Raw genomic sequence first — 27823 nt, forward strand, 5'->3', positions numbered from 1 at the left:
AGTATATAAACTTTTGGATTAGGGGTGCTTTGAAAAAATACTGATACTCCAGGGTGCCATGATTCAAGAAATTTTGAGAACCAATGGGGTAGCTAATTTTCATTAAATATTGGAACAAAGCTTATTTTTCAACTATTATAAAAAAAATAAAAATCAAGCCATTCCTGATACAATACTATCACCCATTCTGTGCAATGTTATGGACCCCTAACTTGAGTATTCTGTAACCACAAATTATTTGTTTGTTTTTTTGGTTTTTCTTTTTACACATTTTAACAATAATACTGTATCACTAAAAAAAAAGTGCTAACCATTGGTACATTATAATACATTGGCAAGTGTGTTCTGGTTCTGTTCTGGTACATTACTATAAAACATACTCGCGTACTCTACCAGAACAGCCTGGAGGCTCCTAAAAATCGTGTGGCAACCCCAATCCCTGTATCTGCTCCCAGATAGTCAATTCCCCTGCTCAAATTGACCCAAGCGTGTTTTAGTGACCACTATAAACGCACGGTGCCTGTACGCTAAATGGCAGACACCACTGGGTGACATTTTTGTCAAGTGCCCATGAGCTATTTACTGAGGGCACATGTATACTATCTGTGATCTTATTTAAAGAAACATACTGCTATTTAAGGAGTGGTTTTCACGCTCAGATTGGTAATAGAAGGGCAGGCTGCAATTTATCCATCACGTATAGCAAATCCATACCTTACTCGATCTTATCTTATTTTGGTATTAGTGTGGATAATATATGTGGATCACTAATAAAGTATCCACTATCAGCTGCTGGCAGTGCCCACGACCTATGTGTCCGCAATGTGTCCCTGACTATTATAAAATAAATTGTGCTTGAGCACTACTGAATCACTGTTGCCTCAAAGAACGTATTGAAACGTTATACACCAATCAATGATTGTTAAGACTGTTAAAATTGACACTTTTTGACAGGCAACACCGGTGTTGGTTGCCCGGATGTACTAACAACACTAAAAATTAAAATAAACAGTACCTGGGAACAATCGATCTACTGTTCTAATTAAAGAGTGTATTAAATCTTTTTCACAAATGAGTGATTGTCATAATTCATGTCAACTTTAAATATTTGTCGACGCACACTGGCTATAAAAAACTCTTTAAAGTATAAGAGCTACGCATATTTTCTCTCCTCCATAAGAGCAATTCCAGCTCAATAAGAGGATTTTGAGGAAATTTCATATATGTCGTTACTAGTGTTGGTCAATTGATGTACCAACCTTTCTCTTTCTTTTTGTAATGCCATGTTAACCCACACAGTCTACTAATAAAAGTAGACAAGGATACCCTATCTCGACACTGAGGCTACCTTATTTTAAGGGCACTTATAGCCTGCACAATAGAGGTTTGAATAACCCATGGTGCATTGAGAATTAGTCGACACCCGGGTGGGCCGACATCTGCGTTGACTTATTTCATTTTGTTATACATTTGACAACACTCTAAGTCCACTGTACTAAGTATAATCATTGAACTGAATAAACCTTGATATATACTTTTGTGAAGTAAGAACAGTTTACTCATTATGACAGACATAGAATCTCCCTCACAATAAAGGCAATTCTAGCCAATACAATAGAGGTTTGAGTAACTCTATGTCATAGTGATCGATTGACACCATAGCCCTCTGTGATTGAGAGCAACAGTGATAATCTAACATATTAATCACAGTGATTTTCTGAAGTCACCAGTCAATCTGTTCAGATTTACATTTTATTATTGCACTGGTGTTAGTATGTGCGTACCTACATGAAGGGGATTTGAGCCACTTTGACACTGTTACATTATATTGACATATTACTGGTAATTAAAGTGTCGGCATACCACACCTGTGGGGATATTGATATTTTACCTCTAGCCAAAACGGGTAGAGAGTTGGAGAGCCACCGCTTTTTAAACACATTCACATACATTTTGTTTTGTCTGTGTGTTTTTATATTTCGCCTTTAAAAAGTTATCAATAAAAGCTAGATTTTAATCGTTGAAATTTATTTAGGTGCACCACATCAGGATACACTTTTCTCTCTTGTCAATTGTCCTTATCTCTTTGTGTCCAGTGGTAGCACACCCCTTGTGATAAATACATATCTGTATATATGAATACTTTAGGGGTCCACCTCCTTTCCTCAAATATTTTTGAGGGTCCTGTGCGAGTAGCAAACCCACTCCTGTTCTCCCAGATAGTCCTTGCTGCCAGACTCCCCAATCGCATCATTGTAGCCATACTCCCTGCTGTACAGTGCCGGTAATCTCAGCATTGTATATTGGAAGCATGGCCAAGATTACATGACCCCACCATCATCCCCCCCCCCCTGCACAGCCTCCCAGGCAGCACCATGCTCCTGATCTACACCCCACTGGCTGAGCTAGCAGACATCTCCTCCCGTAGGGGGACTTCAACAACGATGATATTTATTGTCCATAGAGAATTTTTGGAATTAATCCAGAAGCCATAAAACATTACGCATTGAAATAATAGGCCAACACCATTTCTTTTGTTAAAAAATGTATTTTTTTGTTCAAATCACTGAGACACATGGAAGGTACAGAGACGATGTTGATCTATGTGATGGTAGCATTTCATAATATAACAGACAAGGGACACAATGAAAAACACATTCAGAATTAACCTGATTACATATTTAGTTCAGTTCTGAGCATTTTTTTTTTAATTTTAAAACAATGAAGTATGCTATAACAAGGGGAAAAACATAGTAAAACATTTTATTTCAGCAACATGCTAAAACTTTGTTCCTTTGGCTGAATGTATGTTTTTTTTTACATGTGGCTGTAATACTTTGATTGTGATATATATATATACTTGTAATAGCATAGTAATAATAGCTTAAAATAATACTAAATATATTTACTAAGTATACATATTCATAAGTATATTTAAAAATAGTGAACAGTGTACATATCCTGCAACGCATACATGTCACCCCCCACCATGAAACTGAAAGTCCCAACCAAGACCTGTAGTTCAACAACACCTAAAGAGAGGCTCCGGGTGCCGAGGTTTACTTCAACTCATTGAATGGGAAGGTGATTGTTAATAGTAAAGAATATTTGAAACAAACTATTATAGCAATTCTGTTCTGGTTTATTCCCCTGAACACTTGATTTAAGTTAAGATAGATATGACAATTCAATTTTAATTCAACCTAGCTCCATAAATGCAACACCTTTGGTAGTAAAATTGTCACCTTCTAATGACAAGGTTTGCAGGACATCACCGCAATCTGATATTATCCTCTGTAATGGCTTACTGATGGCTGGGAAGGGAACATGTGTAGCGGCTGTTAGGCAATAGCATGTTTTAGAAGTTACCTAAACTGTGCTACATTATATGGGAACTATTTATCTGATATACCATAACATGTATTTACTATTCAAAAATGTATCTATTTATTTCTGGAATTCAGTATGTTCCAAAATGGATTCAGCATTTCTACCAACCATTAATAGTAATATTATGCTCCAGCTTTTCCAACTTCTTACCACCGAAAGTTTCCTGGCTGTTACCTGGTGTGAATGTATATTGTTGACATTGAAAAGAAGCTTGCACAATTAAGAGATTTCTGGTTTTATTAAAAATTAATTAGCAATCTATTTTCTCCATGGTTTAACCATGGTTTTCATTAATTTCTTAGCCTTCAAACCAGCCAATCACAGGAAACCATGATTGATGAACGTGCAAAGGTGAATATAGTTGGAACAGAGAACATCTATGTATTCCAGATCAGACTCCATTAGATCACAGCCAGGGGCTCCTAATGATGTCTCACTGTTTCATATGTCAATTACTGGCCCCGTGCTAGAAATGGAAAATGTAATTATGAAATTAAAATATAAATAAGTAACAGTGCCAAACTGTAGAACAAGCTGCAAATGATTTTATTGGCTTCACTTATGACCAATTTTAAAATGACCAGAACTGAACTACATCAAAACATAAATAAGACAGTAAATAAATAAGTGGAGATAGTAAATCATTAAAACGATACAAACAGCTCTACACATAAGTCTACGTTTTACAAAATCAAGCTGACAAAACACACAGGAAACCTTCATTAATCCTTTACAATACACCCTTCACAGACCAAGGGTTATGCAACACACATTATTGCTGTTAAATAACTTCATATTACGCCCTCCCCAAATCTTTGACCTTACAAGTACATATGTGACTTCTAGTAGTCTTAAAAGCAGGTAGAGTTTAGAGCAGGGCTCGGTAACCTGTGGACTTACAATTGTTCTTTAGCTAGCCAGATGGAAGAGTTGCTTAACAACGGCTGTGGAGCCACAGGTTACGTAACCCTAGTATAGCAGTATTCAGTCTTGAACCAGCTCACTGGAATTCAATGCATTTTGTTCACAATAATACTTGATTGTCTTTAGACAGACACCTGAAACCATCTGCATATACCACTTTTAATCAGTGTGCTGTCAACATTTTGGTTATCCACATTTCACATTTGTATAGTGGAATGAGCCATGATATGAGAACAGAAGATGGGCAGAAGCGTGGTGCCCTCTACACTAGAGGCATACTACCTAGGGAGATATACAGTTATTCCACTGAGCCAATGGTTTTAAATAAGGGAGAGATCTAAAATGTGGTTTTAGAGGGCAACCACAGAGCCTCAGACCAATGGAAGCAATATTGTTGGTACATATTCTTCCTCTAGAGGTGTTACACATTTTGGGGCTAGAGATGTGACAGGGTCACATGTAGTCATGTGACAGGGTCACATGACAGTTTTACAAACATTCATATTGGATATGACATAGCACATAGAGAGAATACATTCATCTAATAGTGAGACGGCAAAGCCAGCCATTCAACTTGTGCTGAAGAAATAAAACACGGTATACCAGTCATGTGTATGATTTTTACACAGGGTTTAGTCTTGCACACATAATTTAGATGTAACGTAATAGTGAATTTTACAACTAATGCAAAATTATTCAAAAACAGGTCAACTGTGTAAAAATATGAATTCTAAATGAAGGAGTAATTTTTTATTGTTTGGTTTTGGGTGAATATTTATGATCCGATTAGATTAAAACATTATTTCAAGCTGAACAATGTCTGTTTAGTAGGAATTGCAGCCATCATTGATGGTCACTATCAATGGTGTAAACCCATCTGCAATGTAACCATCAATGGTTTCACCTACTGATGGTCAATCCCTGGTTTACTATTCTCTGGGGTGTGGGACAATAAAAGCATGGGGGTGGGGCTTCATGAGTGCATCAGAGGGCAGAATTGGGTCCCTAGTACAGCGCCATGTAGAAAATAAATCAAAAGATTGGTTCTGCACTATCAATGGCAGGAAACCCTCTGGTTCTCCCCCATTGATGGTAAAAGTATTCAACATCGGGCGAAGACCATCAATGTTTTTTGAGAATCGTTGGCCATCCCTAAGATTTGAAGTAATTAATAAGTAATTAAGGTTTAACGTAACTCCAGAATATACAATATAATATAACCGGGTATAAAATAGGAGTAGCAATTGCTATACTGGTCCACATGTACAGTTTGGTCAAGACTCAAAGCCTTTAGATGTAAGACTACAATTCACTTGAAACAGAAAAAATTATCTATCAGTATCTTATTATTGCTTTAGTTATGACATAGAAAAATTGCAAGTCTAAGCACGGCATGATAAGCTAATGTAACACTATTTGGCAAGTTAATGACTGTGTTTGTGACCAGCATTAAATAAATGCTTTGTGTACTATTGGGATTAATGGATTTTCCCATCACGTACACGTTTCACGAAAATGAAGGTTTCTTCACAGAATGCCGAAAGTTACTAGATCATCTAGTTAATTTGTCCAAATGTCACCTAAAAGAGTGCACATATAGCATGACATACAATTCCTTCCCCAGAACCAGGGGCCTGATGCAGCCCCCTGGATTTGACGCACAACAGTAGCTTTGCGAGTCCCATTGATGTTTTTCAAAGACACAGAGGATTTCAAAGATCAGTGGATTTTCAAACTTCTCATTGGCCCTATGGATGCGAGAGCCATTGCAGCTGTGTATGGTATTACAGTCTAGACCAGGCATGTCCAAACTGTGGCCCTTCAGCTGTTGTGAAACTACACATCCCAGCGTGCCTTGCCATAGTTTTAGCATTCCCTAATAGCAAAACTGTGGCAAGGCATTATGGGACTTGCAGTTTCAAAACATCTGGAGGGCCATAGTTTGGACATGCCTGGTCTAGACATACCTTGAAAATGGTCACAACGCACCTGTGTTTGTTGCCACTCATCATAACCATCTCCCAAACAGTCCATCAGCCACATTACGAATAAACCTTCTCTGCTACCATCATGACCATTGTGGTACATGCGCAGAGAGACTTAGACGATAATTGTGTTGTGTTTGCATCCATATCTGAGACTGGCCCCAGGAGTGGAAGGATGGTCTGTGCAGATGAATAAGGGACACTCATGGTTGGCAGAAGCTGTTATACCAATTCTACACTAATCATAGTTGCCCAAACACGCAGCTTTAATATGGCTTGCTCATGCTTCTGGCTCACAATAGCCTGCATTAGTTACAACTGGTATTCCACTGCCTTGTGTATATTTGTTCGAGCACATTTTAGACTATAAGCACATTTGAGGAAAGTCACCTTTGTCTTCAGATATTATTATACCCACAGTGTACAGTGCCACACAATACATCAGCAAGTAACAAATAAAGGCTGACCAAAATAATATGCACCTTACTGTGTTGTAGCAAAGTTAGCTTACACTTAAGCTGCCGTTTGGCAAACCTTCCATCTGTGCAAAGCCAGAACTACTCTCCAAGTCACGTACAGATAAGCCATGTGGTAACCTGTAGAAAGAGCTGCTCAGGTCTACGAAATATACAGGATTCAGGAAAGTCGGGGACAGCGAGAGGGTTATTATTTTATTATGTGCAGCACGGATTGTATTTGAACGTTTTGCAGATAGAAGGTGAGAGTTTTTTCCTCACCTTGCAGTTTAGAAACTGCGCAATGGCAGATTTTCACAATTTGCAATTTTTTTTTGGTGTTAAGCCTGACTTGCGACTTTCTGTAACTTGGGGGCAGAGACCTGGGTAGGAATGGGCATATAAGGGCGGGACTTGTACATGTATGCGCCGGCAGTGGGTGTGCGGTCACAATAAGAGTACAGGAAGAGCGTGTATTCTCAAGTACCGTCCACCGTGGCCACCGGAAAAGTCCTAAATGCAGTCACCAGCTCTGACCTGGTGCGAAGTGGACAGTGCTGACTGCAAAGCTACTAATGATGACAGCATTCTATTGGTTGTAAATGTGAAAATAACTGAAGCAGTGCTGAGCGACTTTACACAGTAAAGAACTATCATTTTTCAGAAATAAAGAATGACTTTTGCACAACGGGGGAATCCTGCAGATCCTATATAATAAGAGGCAAACTCTGCTGCTCACACCTATGAGGTGAGTTCATGTGTTGTGTGTGCCACAGGCCACTAGATGGTGCCCAATGGAGAAATTCAAGTGTTACTCCGTTTGGGCGTGCACAGCTGCCAGCGGGAGCTGACATTACTGTTATGTTGTGCTCTTAATTATAATGGGTTAAAGTGTTGAAATTTTTTTTTTTTTTGCATCAGTTTCATGGAGCAATTCAGGCACTTGGGTGGTTAGCTGCATATTCTGGTGATTGATGTCAATATGTTCCCATTGTGTGCTGCCATTTGTACCATTTTCTGTACTGTAAATGAGACTACCCCTCCAGTCACAACCCAGTCCCATCGCAGCCAGGAACAAGAAGATGTTTTTGACATTGCAGCCAGGAACAAGAAGATGCCATTTGCTGATGCAACCGGCTGTGAATAGGTCACAGTATTTGAAAATCTGATGTTTTACACTTACTCGGAATAAAGCTAAAAGTCAAATTAAGGAGATGTACTTCAATACACAATGGGGTGCCCAAGCGTTTCCTATTTATCCAAAAGGTGACGTGACGAATCATTGAGACAAAGGCATGGCATGAATCCACTTGGATCCGGTCACAAGCCTCAGTCATGTTACAAAATGCAGGTAATATGTTTGTCTGCTTTGTTAGAAGTAGTAGTACAGCCCACATAATTGCCACCGTCATTGTGTTCAGGCATGGATACAATTTAACAGAGGACTTATTCAAACAAAGCAAGCGGTATTCAACAGGTTTGCTCCTCTGAATGCACCACTACGCCACCCCACCCCCCGAAGTCTACTAAAGGTTCTCTATATAAGCATAGTCATTTATCTATAGAAACGTCACATACTCCTAAGGGGACATTTATAAAAATTAAATAAGTGCTTTACATCCAACAAAAGCTCTGAATAAGCACTTTTGTATTAGCCGAGCTGGAAATATAACTGGAGATCTATTTCAATTACAATAATTACCTGTACTATACACAATGTTGGCCCTAATTCAGTTTAATCCTTGCAAGCATTTCTCTCTTGGTTATAGACTTACACGAATCACATACCAGTTTGACATCCTATTTTGCTGGGGTAATTTTATACAGATTATCTGCATGGGAATTGGCAAGGGTGGAATATACAGTACTGCAAAATCACTCTAACAGGGACAATTTGTTGGACTCGAAGTGATTGATTTCACTGCTTCACAAGAGATTCAACAGGAACCTAAAGAAGAAGCTAGTGCCTTGTACAGTTTGCAGTTATAAAATAAAAAAAAAATCCCCACAGGGTTCACACGGAACTACATTCATCTGGAAAAACTCGGATTTCGATTTGAGCTGTCAGACCACACTCTGCTTGCTGCTGGGCCGGCTCCCTGTGTATCTTATAGCTCCTCAGCTGTGCAGGATGCTAATGGGGCCTACACACGTAGCGATAAAGGGCTATTGGTACTTGTTTCCTACCACGGCGCCCGTCCGAACGACGCGATTTCAGGGCTATTTTTAGCCTTTTCCCTGACAATAAAAAAAATTGCGTCCATCGCATGCCTTAAGTTAAGGCATGCGATGCGACCGATGCGATGGACGCGATTTTACATAGGGAACAATGTTAAATGGGCCAATGGACCCGATTTTTCATTGTATACCCACCCTTATGAGTATTTTACATGTGAAATGCCCCCCATTGTTAACGCCACCCCATGATGAACGCCAACCTGAAGCGTGGCGAGTGCGACTTTTCATACCCCCACTATTCACGTCGGCGCGGAGTTGATTTTATATAGTGTGGCGAGCGCAGCGAGACACAGAGTGAAGTAATACCTGTGAAGTAATGCACGTCCGCTCGCCATGCTTCAGGCTCAGTGGCTCGCTGCGCTCGCCACACTATATAAAATCAACTCCACGCCGACGTGGATAGTGGGGGTATGAAAAGGTCGGAGGACGCGTACTGCCGCCCCTCGCGGGCTCGCTGCGCTCGCCACGCTTCGGGTTGGCGTTCACCGTGGGGTGGCGTTAACAATGGGGGGGCATTTGATCCATCAGGGTGGGTATACAATGAAAAATTGGGGTCTGGGGGGCATTTAACTTTGGGCCCAATGTAAAATCGGGTCTCAGGGACCATTTTACATTGGTTCCGATGTAAAAATTGCATCGATCGCATCGCATGAGATTTGGTTGCATGGATGGACGCGATTTTTTTGGACCCGATGGATACAATCAAAATCGCAGGCGCCGTGCTAGGAAACAAGTACCGGGCTATTTTCTAAGCAATCTGACTTAATTTGACTAGATCGCTTAGAAATCAAACACACATCGCTGTGTGTGTAGGGCCCATAGCGATAGCAATGCGCGGCCCCACACGTTGCTATCGTCTGGAGATGTATAAACAGCCTGCTGGATAAATCTAGTCAGATCGCTTAGCAAGAGACTGCACATCGCCCCGTGGCTTGTGTAGTGGGCGATAGCGATCAGCAAACTTTATTAACTTGCTTAATCGCTGGTGCACATCACTGGCACGTTCTGAGTGATCTAGATTCAGGGAAGCTCAAGGGGAATCGCTCATGCTGAATCTCCCATGCTAAATCTCAGGCACCATAATAAAGCAGCACAATGCCCTGCGACACCACTCTGGGAGGTCTATTTTTTACCATTAAAAGATTAAAATGTGGTTTTAGCCTACAACACAGTCCAACAAACAATCTTTGAGCAGATAAAGAAAGGCAGTGTTCCATTGTAATCAGATTTCTCTTACATATAACATATTGTATGTGTGACCTTGTTAATCATCGGGCAGAGCATTGCCTAGTTAGAGGCGACTGCATCAGGCATCAAGTGCTCATGAAAACAAGAAACCCACTGATATTCCCATGCATATTTGTCACAAAATGGGGGCGCTCCTTAAAATAACAAATAACTAAAACTAAAGTTAATCTAATTCAATGAATTGCAGCCTTTGAAAAAAAGGTAAGATCAGTAAAGTAAAATAAGATTTTCAAATATTCCCATTGTCAAACCATACTGCTAAATCTGTGTAACGCTAAAGGCACACTATGCATACAGATAAGGGTGGCTGAGGCTCATTACATCACTGATCAATCATATCATTAATTGGAGAGAAATATGACAAAAGACTTATGTATAGGCAAACTGTGCCCACATATAAACTAGGCCTTACTATCGCATTTAGAGGACCATTATTCATGTGGATGTGATAAATATGTTACGTACATTTGCAAAATGAAAATTAATATGTCCACACAAATTTAAAATAAATCTCTTCCTGGGAAAAGGCTCTGATAACTGTCTGTCCCAGCGAAGATTGATAAATAGCTTATTCTGGCACATGCGCATGTGCAGCTGTCGGCCAGCATGAGTCACCATGTGTCATCAGAGAGGGATCTGGAGAATCCCACTCCATTACAATTAGCAATATAGTAGCCATAGGGGGTATTCAACTTGCCTATTCAATGATGTCATTAACAGCCGTGGATTGGCGAGTTGATGGCCATTTATCGACAATCCGCGGCTGTCTTTGCCCATGCACAGACTTTGACACTCAACAGCCGGAACATTGAATTCAGACTGTCGATCTGCTGTCGGACCGGACAAAAACGGGCCGGGATTCCAACTGTCGGAATCCCATATTGAATACCCCCCATAGTCTGGTAAATACTACTGCAACATTGCATTTACGGTCAGAAACGGTGGGATTAGGGATATCTGCTACAGCCCTACTTGGTGCATCTGGGGGATCCTTAGTATTTGCAGTTATAAAGGAATGTCCTCAAAGTAGCAAATCTCCTGTAGTCCATTATTTTATCATATTTATAGGAAATAAATCAATCTCCATATATACGGTGTAACTCTTACATTGTGTCAGGTGATATTCCTATACATACATTTGTGTTATTGTGCAAGCACACGTTTTATACACAGTACATTCATGGTATTTGGTTTTGTATTGGATAAAATCTTGTTAACAAAAATATAACTAGTACGGTGAATTTTACTACAATTTTAATAACCCCAGCATGCCGATTGGCTCCCTCCAACACACATTGGATCTGATAGATGCGGAGAGATACAGACATGTCCATCGGTCAGCTTTCTGCAAGGATTGCGTATAAAGTAACTTTACCCTCCGTCACTGTAACCCTGACCAGGCATATACCTGAGAGCGGCTTCAGAGCTGTGTCAGCTTATAACCCCTCTTTTTTTTTTTTTTTGCATGAATACCAAAGGTAGCAATGGCACCACTATGGGTCATACTGTAGGAGCACCTGGCTCTCGAGGCAGCCTTGTAGTTTTGGAAAATTAGATTGACTCACAAAAAAGTCTATGGTGCAAAAGTCAGTTGTATGGCTTGTCAGCCATTTTCACAGTCAGCTTACATGAAAACAGTTAGATCAGTCCGTTGAACAATAAATGTCGGAGCACAGTGCAGTATAACAGCAAAACAACCCCCCACGCCATCAGGGGGGTCTTTGCTCTAAACTTTACAAAACATTAAGAAAATGTATATATGACAAATACAAACTGTACAAGATTACCATCGGTGTACCAAATTATTCTACTTTGGTTTCTTCATTTTGTGTGTGTGTGTTTTTCTCTTTTGGTGTTTTTTTTTTTCTCTTTTCTTTCTTCTAGTCATTAATTCTGGTAACGATATTTTACAAATTACAGCATAATGTAGAAAAAATATTCAGTTTTGCTTTTTTTACGGTAAAAGCAACAGCTATGCTACAAAAATTGTGTCTAAAAAGATGGGCAATTGTAAAAATACAGCTGTGAATCAAAAATACAACTATACATCATCAGCGGAGAGAGACGGGATGCTGATCTTGGCTCTGGTGAAGTAAGCAATCTTCTCCCTGCAAGAAAGCAAAAAAATGCTTAAATCTTAGGTCCCAATCGGTGTTAAGCATAAAAACGCCAGCCTGGAGCAGGATACAGATAATGTAGTGTCCATTATAGCACCTGCTGTATTTGAAAACCCATGCAGTTCCTCTTCCCTGCCTGGGGTGTCGCTGTCTGCTGTAGAGGTTTTGTACAGTGTGGTCTGTATATGCACTGATATGCAAACCAGACCTGTGCAAGAATTCACCACAGCAGACAGCGACACCCCAGGCAGGGAAGAGGAACTGCATGGGTTTTCAAAGATAGCGGGTGCTAGAATGAACACTATAATGGCCACATCAGATTGTGTGTAGGCAGTCATTGTCATAATAGTACGCCCCTCATGCCCTGGTGCTCAATGTCTGGGACCTTCAGGATCTGGCCACATGGGAATAACCAGCTTTAGCAGTGATTCAGCCAGACAAGACTTTGGTCACAGAAAAGTTACAGATAAGAGTGAAATCCCACCCATGTGCACAGCTGTGAATGCTTTTGCTGCTGTGCACAAATACAAATGCTGTGAAATACATTTGTAATCACTCACCTTCAAATGGATTCCCTCGGGTCCGCAACACAGAGTAAACGTCTAGAATTACTCAGTAGTGCGAAGGCCATGGGGAGAAGGCGGCCGCTGATGACGTCAGTGGCCCTCCCTCCCAATGGCCAAGGAACACCTGCATTTTCTGGGGCACTCCCAGAAAATGCTGGGTTACTGCCCCTAAACAGTCGTAGGGTGTCAAACACCTTGCAGACGGACAGCGAAGGCATGCCCGGTCGTCCAATAATCGTCAGGGCAGCAAATTTGCAGGTCTGAATTGAGCCCATAGTCTGATAACATTTTACACATACAACACACACAATAGACACACAACTAATTTCTGTTGTTATTAGAGTGCTGGGGAAAAACTGTGCTGGCTTTTAATAAAGGTGAGAGATACCTGGGTGAGCAGTTTGGTGATGCTACAGGACATATTGCGGAGGTGCAAAGTATACAATTCACAAGTTCCACAATTGTGTCACTTTTCTGTCTACACAGTGTCCTTAATAAACAGATGAAACAGTAGATAGTGTCCTCCTCCAATCATCATCCAACTTGAACACTAGACAAAATATGCTGGTCTCTGGTAGGGACTTATGACAATACACCATAACCCCCATCCTCCTGCTACAGGGAAAACTGGCCTCAAGCTGCATATTTTGAAGTCAATAGGGGAAGAGTTGCCTCTTTCAAAAAGTTTAGCAGCCCTCAGGGTGCGTGCCCTTTGGGTAACCTTTTCCAGGCCAATGGACTTCATACACTGAGGCCATGCATTAAATTAAATATAAAACATCCCTATTATAAGACCACAGCTTAAAGGGAATGAAATAAGGCAAGGTGTGATTTGTACTGGCTGTGGTCTGCCACCAGTACCCATGTGTAACCATATTGTCTGACTATAGGCCATTACAGAAAACATGAGCTTGTTCAACAGAATAAAGACATGCCTCACACTTCACATACAGATTTTCTTTTCCTTTCCTACTGCTGTGTAATAGAGCTGGGCAGCTAAGTAACGAGGTAATGGTGCTAGACTATGGAAATAATGGGTGGAGCAGCAATGGTAAACCCAGTACACTCTGAAAACGACACCACTTATTTGAGGACCAAAATAGAATTTCCTTTGTAGAGTTCACACAAAGCACATACATAGTTCATAGAAAAGTAAAAAAAAATGTAATAAAAAATGTTATAGCATCATTGACAAGGATCTCTCTCATACCGTATAGCTGACTCGTGAAATGTGAGAAATGTAACAGACGTGTCTCTATGTGCTGTTGCTGCGATGCTTGTAGGTCGCAGAAAAGCAGGAGTGCGCCCACTATCTGTACACATTACATGAGGGACCCAGTGGTACATACTACTCCCACCATAACCCCCAGCTGCCATGTGCCTTTACTATTCCCCCTACCTAGTCCCTAATACTACTACCACCCCACCATTGCGGACAGAATACACTGGTCCTCCTAATCTCGCCAAATGTATGCAACAATTATATGCTTCTCTATTCAAACTGCTACAAGGTAGGGAAAGGCTAAAAAATACACATGCAAATGCTTCCAGTTCAAATTCCCACTGTCTGAAACATTGTGTGCACGAATGTGTGCAGCAACGCCTGCTCAGCTGGTCAGCTATGGGTTGTGTTTCAGTGACTGACATAAAATATTGTGCAGATGGGAAGAGTCAATTAAACTTAATAACCAACCAATCCTAACCCCATTATCGCAGTCAGTGAAAGCAGAAAACAAAAGTAACCATTACCTATCATTATGAAATATTGTTGATATAACGTTGGAGTATGCACAAAATGAATAATCTGCCATCATTTACATGTACTCTGCTATGTACTCTACTATGTACTAGAGTTCTATGTACTATATGTTCCTACCATTGCTTTATATAGCATGTCCTTACATTTGAACTTGCCTCCTAGTGTATTTGAACATTATACATATGTACGATCTACATGCAAGGCTTTGCTGCTAATATTGCCAGTTGCTTTTATCTGCTATTTTAGAGACACTATGATCTTTAAGTTTATACTGCCTTTACTCTCTGTTTTGACAAGAGGGAGAGGGCCTCTCTGTCTGTGCATGTGCAGGTCTCTACCAGGAAAACGGCCCACTGCACTATTTTCCTGTTAGATTTCTATCTGCAGCACCAATCCCTATGGGACACTGAAGGGGGTATAATCATATGGGTGCAGGGTGTGTGGTGTGGACCGCCCCTGCATCCAGGAACATGTGAGCTCTACACACCCTTCACCCACTATGCTGTGGATATGCAAATGCCTGGCCTATACAAAACAAACCTTGACCTGTAAACTATTGGTACAGTCCTACTTATTCTTTAAGAATATAATAATGGAAGAACTTATTTAGGCCTCCTGTGCTTCTCACGGATACTGGACATTCCATAAACTCATTTACTTTTGGGTGATTAAAAATGGACAACATGGTAGATGTGTTGTGTTCAGTGAGAGTTCTGTATTACAGGTGAAGAGCGGAGCCTTACCTGAAAGACTGCACTTGTAGAGGCACCTTCTGGCTCTGTTCACGTAACCTGCAGACGTCCTTTGAGGCTTTTCGCATTAATTTTTCAGCACTGAGTCCTTGCTTCTGTTCTTCTTTCGATTGTTCAGCCTACGGACGAAAAACCCCATGATCTAGTGTTAAAGTCCCAGGTGTGGCATCACCAGGAATATATTACACAAGCACCTTGACTCCTTCAGGAGAAACGCGCTATATAAGTAATATTATTATTATTATTATAACTTCATTTAATAGCTTGTTCTGGGACTTTTGCCAGACATCTGATGTTATCACAAAAATTGGCAGGATACATTTACGCACAATACAGGAACACAATACTATGCAATAGTTCAATTATATAACATAAAGCAGATAATTGATTGGAAATACTTTGTATTATATGCTGTAGTCTTATTTACCTGCCAGTTCTCCTTAATTATCACTCATTATGTTTGTGCGTGAGCATAGACATCTCAAACTTCCTGACGAAAAACACAAAATTCTAACATGGCTGTTGTGACGGTGGTTTAATAAGTAAGGTAACAAGATCTCCCACATGTGTCATGTTCTCCATTTCAGTCTAATTTCCTGCCAGGCCAGAGAAAGTCGATGCTGCTTCCCTTCATGGCCATGAGACTGCTATTCATATCAGTCACTGTCCTAACATCAGTGGTATAATGACGGTGCTGGCAGAAACATGGTCCAACATGCGTAGTGCTATCAGACCTCTGTGTCTAAAGGGCACATCGGCAGCTGAAATTCATAGCAATATCAGTAACTTCAATGTGTCGTCAATGCGGCACAAATTGGCATCTGCGGTGGATGTGCTTGGCCGGCTGGTTCGCTGCTCATGTTGAGGTCTGCTGATGCTATTGAAGGCAGTGCACCAAACCCAAACCTGTGGCCATGACATGACATTACCAATGTACACCGCAACAAGTTGCCAATGGATTTTAGGTGCTGATGTGCCCTTTAGATCAGTGCAAACATATATTTTCCCAGGAAACACTGTTAACATTACACTACGCCAGCGGTTCCCTTGACCACAATTTGGGTCCCAACCTTCTTAGCATGGGGTTGCGACTCCATGTTGCTGACCATCAGGCTGATGACTTTTCGGACATCAGTCAGTGATTCAAGGAGTCTGAAAAATCTGTTGAGTTGTCTGTTACTTTAGACTCCTCCCATCACTTTGTGCCTCCACAATGCTGCCATGTATGTGATGTCTGCTGACTACACATGTGATGTGATGACCTTCTGCAGTAACTTGCTGGGGTCCTGTCATTATTTTTAATTGTCTAATGGGGTCCCACCGCAAAATAGTTTAAGGACCCCTGCACTATGCATACTGTATATGAGAATATGGTTGGTCATAGTTTCTCATAAATTACATAGGGGCAGATTTATTAACATAATTTTTTCGCAATGGGGAGGAGGTGCCGTCATCGGCGCATGTGCTGCTCATGGTCAGGGTATTATCTGTGAAAAATACTCCGATATGGCTGCAGACTGGCATTGCAGGGACAGAGCTTTCTGGCATGCGTGCGATAATTGATACATCCGTGCGATGTACTGCAATCAATTATTGCATTGTGAATTGGAACAACATTATCACAGCATATCCGCACCTGAGGATGCGGATGGTGATGGTGATAAATCGGCCCGATAACCTAGTTAAATGACAAGTTAGATTAGTTTAAGTAGTGACTTCGGTTTCACAGTTTAGTTATTGTTGTACAGCAGTTCTCTCACTAATCATACATCACTATTAAATATCAGAGTGTAAAACAGGCCCTCCAGCTGTTGTGAAACTACACAACCCAGCATGCTTTGCAATAGTTTTAGCATACCCTAACAGCAAAACTGTGGCAAGGCATGATGGGACTTGTAGTTTCACAACAGTTGGAGGGCCATAGTGTGGCCATGTCTGGTGTAAAACAAACACATTGCATTTCTCACTGCACACTGCATATCATTTTCCATTAAATGGAATCATTACCTGCTTTTCCGCTTGTTTCATGAGCGTCTGAAAACGTTCGTCCTCAAGGACACCTGGAGGTAAATCAGTCTCTCCACTGGCTTTCATGTCCTCCAATCTCTGCTTTAGTCCTCTCAGGGACTGCAGTTCATCATTCAGTCGGCTCTGCCGTGTACGGGATGCTTGAAGGTCCAGCTCCAAGTCCAGGGAGGTTCGCTCACGACATTCGTGCATGACTCTTCTCGTCACCACTTGGCACATGGGCTAAATAGTAAGAACAGAAGTAATAACATTTCAGCACACAGTAAGGTTTACATTCTCAACCATGACCGTGTACAGAAGTAACTTGTTCCATAAAAACCATCCGTTACTACGGTTGGGTGCTAAATGCAGCAAAGTTTCTATGGAAACCCAAAATTCATATTCAGGGGGAACCTGGATCCTGAGAAAGCGTGGGGCCCACACTAATAACTGACACATTTTGGTACTTGTGTAATAGCACGGCGCCCAGCTATGCTACGTTTTCAGTGTAGGCTAAGCTAAGCTGTCAGCGTAGCCCAGCGGCTGCCTAGCGTACTTAGAGTAGTGACTCCACAGCAGCCCAACGGTTGCCTAGCGTAGTTAGCGTAGTGACTCCGTGGCAGCCCGGCTCTGTCCCCGGCGTCCATGGCTCTGTCCCCGGCGTCCATGGCAAGCCTAGTGAGCGCCTCTCACACAGCGCTGGTAACCGCGAGATCCCCTGTGCTGACCAGGGGGAGCCTCCTTTTCAAACCCCCACTATCCACGCCAGTTCGAAGCATGGCGAGCCCCGCGAGGGGATGCGCTACGCGTCCCCCGACCTGTTCATACCCCCCACTATCCACGTCGGCGTGTAGTTGATTTTATAAAGTGTTAGCGAGCTCAGCGAGCCACCGAGCCCGAAGCGTGGTGAGCCCCGCGAGGGGACCCGGATTACTCTGCATGTATTCCGCATCCCCTCGTCACACTTCAGGCTCGGTGGCTCGCTACACTCTCCACACTTTATAAAATCAACTCCACGCCGACGTGGATAGTGTGGGTATGAACAGGTCGGGGGATGCGTAAAGCGTCCGCTCGCCACGCTTCGGGCTGACGTGGATAGTGGGGGTGTTTCAGGAACACATATCTGACAGGGATGCTGACTACGCTAGCGGGAACACTACACTACTTCTGACTGACTACGCTAACTACGCTGGCCGCGCGAACACTACGTTGATTCTGACACGGACGCTACACTAACTACGTAACGGGCGACGTGCTATTTTATTTAAAAGGATGGAAGTGTGGGATTTACCGAGTGGGTGAGGGGTTTCACTCAAACTTAAGCTTACACACTAGAAGTACTGTGTATTATTATATAGAAAACAGCCATGCTAATGTCTTCCATTCTTTTTAGGATGAGCATATAGAATCAGAATTACTGTCCTGTGGATTATTTATTAATACATCAATGTGTAATAGATTTAATCACAGTAACCAGTACATAAAAATGAAAGTTATTTCACAACAGTTTCTAACTGTAGTCTCTAAACACCCATTTAGTGTAATGCAATGTAATGTAACGTAATGTCTGGCAGTGTGCTCTCTGTACACATACCCTCTTTACTCTCAAGCTGCACCGCTCTGTCGCATTCCTCACAAATGGAGACTTTTTAGCGAGAGTTGAGCTGTCACTGTCACTTCGATTTAACTGCAAGACAAAGGTCATCAAGTAGCTTAAATGCAGGAGGTAATGAAATAAAATGTTTATTAGCTGCAAGACAGAGGTCATCAAACAGCTTAAATGGAGTAGGTAATGAAATAAAACATTTAAAAATATTAAGCAAAAAACATCTGAAAAGCAATCTTGTGTAATTTTCCAGAGGCGTACAATGTCTTCACAGTGACTAATTTCGGTAATGTTTGGGTACACAGTGGATGTGTACACATGCAAGGAGGCTCTCAGCTTTCAACATATAATCCCATTACTTAGCTTCAAGTTTTGAAGAGGTCACAGAAATAACACACGTGACACACAAAATTGGACAGCAAAGGATCACACGGCCATGAACAGTAAAAATGAAAGCTCAAAGCAGGCATTATGAGCGTGATTCAGAGGTGTACGCTCTCAGACATAAGGGGCAGATTTATTAACATATTAATTTACTCATTCTGTCAGTAGTCAATGAGGAAGGGAAAATGCTGACGGCATAATGCCAACATCGCTGTAATGTTATATCATTAACTGCAAGTATGATGGCAAAGTATGTTATAATGCCAAAACAGTTAAATTACGTCAACTAACATTACAACCATGTAGAGAAGTTTTGTTTGTGTATCTGCTCACTGAGTGATGATTGCGACTAGCTGCAAATACTTTAGGATCTGACTAGGATCCTGTTAATTTGAACGTATAGAAATCACAGGTTAGTGTTGCGCTCTGTCTTAGTCGTTTAGGTTAATCACGATGGGCGGAACAGTGTGTTGTAACTATATGATAATAGGAATAACACAGTGGTAATCTCAAATGCTTTTACTTAAAAGGATAGAATTGATGAACACAACATACAGTGTTTCATAGACGCAATTGGATAGCCTTAGGCTAGCAGATCTGTAGATCCGTGCCACGGACTGTACACAGGGCCCTGAGCGCGTGTGTCAGATTGATGGCAACGGTCTCCTGATCTGTGAGTGAAGGCGGGGAACAGTGTCCAATCTGTTCACCATGTTAGTACAAAGTCTCTGTCCACAGTTTCTGTAAATTATAGGTATCTGAGTGCGGCGTCCTAATAATCAGATATGTAAAATCTTCGGGTACCCCTTTTAAAGCCTGCTTGTTTGTTCTGCAGGTTTTCGGAGGAGAGGGGACTGGTGCAGCTTAGGGGTGCCTGTGTCTCTGCTGATAGCTCCCAGGTAGCGGGAGTACCGCACGAGTGTGGGTACACTCCGTGCGCCGACCGCCGCTGGTCTCCGGCAGCTTCAGGGACTTCCTATTATAAGATCACACAGACAAACCAATGAAAAGACCAGACCAAAACATGCCTTTGATATATGTTCCCATATTATAGAAGTACAGAGAATGGGGAAAAATGTAAAGCACAAACATTTTTTTTACATTATAATAGCTCTTAGGAGCACATTTATGAAACAATATTTCTGCCATATCTGCCCAAAAAGAACTGACAGAAGATGGAATTAGATCAGTGGTTCCAAACTGTGTTCCGTGTCTCCCTAGGGTGCCTCTGGACACTTGCAGGGGTGCCTCGGATTGGTGTTACTAGACCAACTAAAATTATTATGGTCAATTATTTATGGACAAAACCAGTTCTGGTGAATGCCAATCATAAAATATGTGTACACTTTACAATATAACTGAACCTAATGATCACATATAAACATAATTCACTTAATTTTATATTTTTTTACTACATTTTTTTGGCCATGGGGTGCCATGAAAAAAAAATTGTACTCTAGGGTGCGTTATTCAAAAAAGATTGGGAACCCCTAAATTAGACTATAGGCTATGATACTGGGGTTTCTCTTAGAGAGGGATCCCCCAGAGAGGGATTCCCCAGATGCCTGCTCACAGGCCACAGGTCCAGTCCCAGACCATAAAGCAGTGGTACGGTAGCTAGGGACGGCCATCCCTAACTGTAGCATAACAATCACTGTGCTTCCAGCCCTTCGCTCATATTGGAGCCCTTATTGGAGCTTGCCTCCTGACAACAGGTTGATGCTATATTCACATAAAAACGCATGGAATTAAGCCATAGGTGCACATATGGCCAATTACCATAGTTGATTTCTGTTTGCACTTCCATAGACTGTGAGTAGAAAATCAGCAAGACACAAATTGCAGTTCATCTATATTACAGCTGGCCTCTACTTGTAGGTAAACCATGTCCTACAAGGACCAGAAGGTCCAAAGCTCCTACAAGGACCACAATGCCCAAGGGCCCTTTTGAGTGATATATTTTAAAAAGTAATCTGGTGTGTATGGTTCTTAAGGGCTTCTTAGGGATTTGCATAAGGGTGATGGGTTAAAAGCTTCTATCCTAGGTGCCATCTTGGTACCTGGTGCAGAAGGGACAGACACTCCAGTCATCTGCACCAGTATAGTGTGGTTCTAGGAATAATTACCATATATACTCGCGTATAAGCCTACTTTTTCAGTACATTTTTTATGCTGAAAAGGCCCCCCTCGGCTTATACTCGAGTGAGGGTCCCACTTGAGTCAATATGATTTTTTCCCAGTTTTTGGTTGTAAAATTAGGTGCCTCGGCTTATATTCGGGTCGACTTATACTCGAGTATATACGGTATATTTAATTTAATAAAAAAAAAAAAAAGATAAAGCAATATTGTTGTTTTCCATACTGAATGCATAACTGGTTACAAAGAGTAAAAGCTATGAGAAAAGTTTAATAACAGGAAACCTCTTGGCCAGTAATAACCATAACTGGCTCTAAGGAAAATAAGGAACGTACAGTAGGGTTAATGCTGCAGCTGTTTCCAAGCGCAGGGTGTGGACTTGTTCAGGTACAGATTATGTTTTTGGCAAGAGTTCAGCTTTTAATGCGTGATTTAAAGACACTGGAGTCAGTTTACAAAAAGGAAAGATCATAAGTAGATTTTTAAATAATGTTTTCTGCGGACTAAATGGAAGGTTGAAAAATAAGACATTTACCCTGTTCTTTAGAATGAAAAGAGATTATCTGATGATATTTGATATCACGGACATGGATTCCCTGTGTCATGAAAATTCTATAGACTCTGCAAGGTGCACAGTGACCTCTAGTGACACAGAATATGAGCCAGGGTTTATTAAACATGCGATGGCTCCCAGATAAAGTTAGCTAACTTCAAAAGGGGTCAGATTCCACGAGAGCCGTGTATGGTGCTATTAAGACCACAAAACCTATTTTCTGCATAGCTTAAATGTTTGCACTCCAGCAGTAGACAGGTGGAGGTCCATCCTTGGTACTCTGCCATGACCTAATTCATTACTGACAATTACATATGAGTACTTCAGAAGGCAGAGCATGGAGAAGATGAGATAAAGGTGAAACAGTGCTGGAAGTATATGTTTCATCAATTAATCAAATGTATTGTTTATACTTGGCGGCAGTTGCAGCTCCTACCTGTGATGCCCGCTTTCTTGCTGTTCTCTCGTCTCTGCCAGTCTGCCGCTCTGAAAGGATTTTATGCATGCGCTTGATCGTGATTTTGTGTATGCAGAGAAATTAACAGGCAGCTCAGGCTTCTAGGGACTGCGTTGGCTGCAGCCACTGGAAGCCAAATAGGGCTGCCATTATAGCAGTCCAGAATGACAATCCCAGGGGAAGAAAAGAACTCCCTATGAAATTGCCTGCCTGGCTGTGATTAGCAAGAAGGGCTTGCGAAGAGAAGTCTCTTGTCCTGCGGGTGGTGAATTTTATTTGGGGCTACAGACCTGTTTCACCTGGATAAAGTCTGCTACTGCCATTGTTGGGGGGGGAGAGGAGATAAAAATTTGCATTGGGCACCCACTATCAATGGGTGCCCTATTAAGCAATTCATTTGTTGCTCCATTCTGTTTGCTGCCTCCTGATGTGTTGAGCAGAAATGTGCCAGGTAGATTCATGGTAAAGGCTAAACACAGTATATTTGGGAGTGACAACAGCGATAATTAATGGGTGCCTAGAACAATTGAATTGCTCCGTCAGATTCCCAATAATTATCACACCCCTGAAAACAATTGCATTCTCCCTTAAGTCTATGTATAATCCAGTAATCACATTCACATCTTTTTTTTTTTAAATATCTTTCAATCTTACCCTGCATATATACTGGTTCTTCTCTCCTGGGGAGAACGTCTGCGACCGCACAATCATGCTGTTTCGCACAAATGGCCGCTGCCTTGAGCCAAGACTACTCCTGTCCTTGGGCCGAACTGGTATACTCTCATGAATGGCTTCTTCAGTGTTTGTTTCTTTGTCAACCTTTCATTGTAAAAAAAAAAATTGCTTAATTAATAAAATGTAATTTTTGATTGCTTATTGTAATGGATCACATTCATTGCAGTATATGACTTGACTACAGTACGAGGACACATTTGGTTGAGTGCAAATTGAAAGCAAATTGCAATAGTCCTTCATTTCATTAAACATCATGTACCAGGACGCAGAGCAGTGCAGTGGCTCTTATTATTATTTTAAAACGGTTTAATTAAGACCCATGCAGTTTCATTGCATCCTCCAGCATAGAGCATAAGCACATACAAATGATATTCCTATGCACTCGTCCTCTTGGAGTCAGCTGGAAAATGAAATGAGCTATTTATTATTTAAAGAGAGTTATAGCGCACAGGGAGTTACAGAGAATATTTGGCCATTCACATCAGTCCACACTGCATGGAGCTTACAATCTATATTGATGGACCCCCCTGGATGATTTTTTTTTATTTTTTTGCCATAAGGGACACCAGCAAGTTACCGCAGAAGGGCTGCCACATATGTGTGGTCAGCAGACAGAAAGTACACAGTAGCATTGCAGAGGCACAAAACAAGTGAAGTGACAGCTAATGTGACAGGGAGGAAGTGGGTAATGGGGGATGGGAGAGGGTGACAGAGGGATGGAAGATTGGAAGCAGGCCTTTCATCAGGGGTAATTTCCAGGACTACAGTCTCAGGACCGGACAGAAAAGGGGCCCAGAACTGGAGTCTATTAAGTACAGTTTGTCATAAACAAAGTTCACATTTCCCTTGAAGCCATGTAGAGGTTGTGTAGTGCAGTCTGTGATGCGGACACCAGAGGTCTCACCGGGCACACCGAGGCTACAAGAAGGGGGATGGGGGGTCCTGATGACAGTCCTTGAGGGGGGATTGAGGTCCACCCCCCACATACCATAGTTAGTGGAATTTGCTAGCAACAGTGTGCTATGGCCTGAGGAAGAGGATGGAGGAGCAATTTATCACTGCTGCAGCACAGTAGTGGTAAATAATGAATATACTGTATAGTGCAGGGAGGAGAGCCTGCGGGAGGCCCAGAGGGATGTCCCCTTTTCAAATACAGACACATGCCCCAAATAACAGGATTCAATTGATGGGAGGTTTGAAATTAGCAATAGCAAGTACAAAAAGCCTACATATAATAATAATAATAATAAGCCAAAAATAATAAAGATAGAAATAATGTGATAGTGTGCAATGAAATTCAAGTGCTGCGGAATAACTCAAATCACTCAAAATAAACAATATGTTTACAGTGAAAGTGAGATTTTAACTTGATTTGGACCATTATCCCTTGGCTACTTGGCATGTCAATAACATCCATCCCTGGCTCTGGCTCCTGATCGGGACAGGAATCTTGGACTGGGGACAACACTGCCTTCCTGCTTCACCATCTGCGGCTGTATTTGCCTGGATTATATTGATTCATGCGATTTTTATTGTCTTCCTATTGTAAGTGAATTTGTATATTAAAACCAGACGATTTTAAGAAGTTATTTGCACTATTTCTACTTTTTTCCCTTATTTCCCATGCTGCAACATCAATATGGGAGATTATCTCTATAGGTATACTGCTGATGTTACCATATAGACATTTAAAAACCTATTATTTCATCTTCAAGGACTACATTAGGACTTGTTATCTGGTGAAATCCATCTTTTTTTGTTATATCACCCATTGGTTATTTCATGAGCGCTTTGATCTGTGTCCACTTTCACTGTACACATTCCAAAAATAATATAGGAAGCCTTTATCTATGACATTGGTGTGCATTTATCTCCTTTACCTCTAATACTGGGTAGACAATAAATCATGGATATAGGGGATTAGTGATATTTCCTAGTGGCCACCTAAGTAATTTATCAATGACATATAAATCGCCTCACAATCAATTAGTGTCACATGACACAACATCTCATCATACAAAACCAACAACTTCTATTTCCTACCAGTGTTGGCAGCTCGATAGCAGGGAGAAGAGTGGAGGTGGGGTTCCAGCTGTGCGTTTCCTCATCCGTTCCTGCGTGTGCCTCTTCTGGCTCCACAGAAAACTGCAATGGTGGACTGTAATCCTCCTGCAGAAGTCCCGTGGTACCTTGTTCTTCCAGGACATCAAATTGCTCTTCCCCTGGTAATTCTAACCTACAACCAATTGTGGAACTACAGATTAAAACACAAGCTAGGAATGTTTTTATACAACAAACAAATTGTAACTCTCTGTTGCGCATGTGAGGGGCTGCACACAACCTTCTAAGCATTTTTACCTTAGAAAAACTCAATACAACAATATATATAGATGTGGAGCCCCACAGTAGAGGCAATCAACGACTTTACAGTGGTATATATGGATAATATCCCAGTCCTTATAGCAGATGTCCTGTAGACCAGTCTGTATATAAATTGGTCCCAGACGGTTAAGCGTTGAACTTGGATTCTTTTTGAGAAACGGATGGAAATCGTCGAGCTGCGGCTGAGAGCTCCTCAATTCCCGGCCGTTCTCAGCAGAACGTGCTTGACTGCTTGTGAAGTAGGACACGTTCTGCCGAAAACCCTGTTCAATGCTGTCGGGGAAGACAGCATTGACATGGGCCCCGCCGCCATTTCCACGTCGGGAATGGAGGCGGGAGATTGAATATCCCCCCTATGCCCACTTGTATAGTAAAGTACGAAATACCACCTTTAAAAAAAAAAATACCTTGAAAAATTAATGTCGACCTAATGCATGTCAACCTATTTCATGCGTTGACTTAGTGACCGTTGACTTATAGCGGTCGACCTAATGACCACATCACGGCATAAATATCCCCTTTTCAAGCGATTCACCGTCTGGACAATGGGTCGTGCTCTTTATATTTAAGGGTTCACCTCCTGTCTTGAAATGTGATTGTAAGCTTACTGTACATTAAGCTTACATAAAATTTACATAGTATATGACTGTAAAGGTATATTTAAACATGGTGGACCCTCTTTGTGGTGGAGTATCTCCCTGTCCATACAGACAATAAATTCCCTTTAATTCTCTTGCACAGGTGTGGAATACAAAGAGATAACAGAAACATCAATCTAGTGTAGTACAGTATGTCTTAAACCGATCTGATGAAGATCTTCAAAATATATGGAGGATCTCCTTATGCAAACAAGGGGTCATGAAGTAATTTGGAGGTCACCTTGTGTGGTTAACATGTAATCTCTATGCTTACATAAATCTTACATAACGATTACTTAGTCTATGCCCATAAAGGTATCTCTGGGTACTCGGGACACCACCTGTGTTCAATTAATCTACATTCATCAAATGTTTTCATAGTTCTGCTTAGTATTCTCCTATAAAGGTTTCTTTTTAGTGCCGTTTTCTTCAATGGTAAAAAAAATCTGTAATCTGAGAAGGATCTTCTGTTGTTCCAACCGTAGGGGTAGTGTCCCTCAAGTGAACTCTTACCGCTGCTTGTTGATGTGTCTGTCTAACTGGGATAATATATATATATTTTTTTAATCACTGTAAAGTCATTGATTACCTCTACTGTGGAGCAGTAGAACAGATTTAGGGGCCAAAGTTCCACTTATGGTATCAGATGTTTAGCTGCAGGAGCTGAAAGGTGGGGTTTATAGAACAGAAGAGAGTAGCAATGAAGTCACAGTTGTTTTTGCCTCAGTACATATTACAGTAGACACTGGCAGCAATAGACTGGAAGGACATGCCGGCGGTTCTTGAACCACAAGCACTAGCATGCCCTTCCGGTCAATGACTGCCAATGCATGCGTTTATAAGCAATTCTACAGTAGCCAAACCAAAACCATTATTCAGTGTAATATTATTGGAAATTGCTCTCTTTGTAATGCTTAATGTTAAAATATATTGGTAGGTGTTCTATTCAAACATACTTTATATGAACAGTAAATGTGGGTATTTAATTAGTCTCCCTGTGGTATAACAAATCAAAAGGGGCCCAAACATCAGGATTGTATTAAGTCAATTCGATGTTCTCCTGATGCCTGGGTTGAGAGATCGGCAAAATCCAACATCCTTAGATAGTATAGTGATCATTTACCATTCCTCCACAGAACATGTCTGCTCCTGGTCCTCCTCATTGGCTTCTTCCTGTGCTAATTCATGTTCCACAGCCTCCAGTTCAGCAGAGGTCCTCTCCAGCAATGCTGACACAGCATCCTGGCAATAAATGGAGATAAGGCCATCAGGAACTGATCATGAAAGGAAAGTCAGACAGGAAAATAGCACAATTATAATTATGGTTCCCTAATCTGTAGCTGGAATTCTGACTTCCATCATCTTGCATCAGCGAATGCAGCTGTAATGAAATCGTATACAACCTCTGACATAAAAAGCTAAGTTTCAGATGTCTGGCTGTTCTTTTGCAGTCCTGCTTCAAAGGCAAGATGTAAGGATATAGTAGTCAA

The 27823-nt window shown here is 41.4% G+C and overlaps 1 protein-coding gene across 1 annotated transcript in view; it reads right to left on the bottom strand.

Annotated features, from left to right (window-relative positions):
* Nucleotides 1-11477: 11477 nt before the first annotated feature.
* The window catches only part of WWC2 (WW and C2 domain containing 2), a 190367-nt gene continuing 174021 nt past the window's right edge, over nucleotides 11478-27823 (bottom strand). The window contains exons 17-23 of the mRNA XM_083170703.1: nucleotides 27457-27575; nucleotides 25357-25549; nucleotides 23233-23397; nucleotides 19036-19128; nucleotides 17442-17684; nucleotides 15426-15553; nucleotides 11478-12348 (exon numbers count right to left, since the gene is read on the bottom strand). Coding sequence (XP_083026829.1) covers nucleotides 12282-12348; nucleotides 15426-15553; nucleotides 17442-17684; nucleotides 19036-19128; nucleotides 23233-23397; nucleotides 25357-25549; nucleotides 27457-27575 — 1008 coding nt within the window. The 3' untranslated portion in view covers nucleotides 11478-12281. The remainder of the gene's footprint in view (nucleotides 12349-15425; nucleotides 15554-17441; nucleotides 17685-19035; nucleotides 19129-23232; nucleotides 23398-25356; nucleotides 25550-27456; nucleotides 27576-27823) is intronic.

This window comes from Crinia signifera, chromosome 1, assembly GCF_055691185.1.
Source record: "Crinia signifera chromosome 1, ASM5569118v1, whole genome shotgun sequence".
Taxonomy (NCBI): domain Eukaryota; kingdom Metazoa; phylum Chordata; class Amphibia; order Anura; family Myobatrachidae; genus Crinia; species Crinia signifera.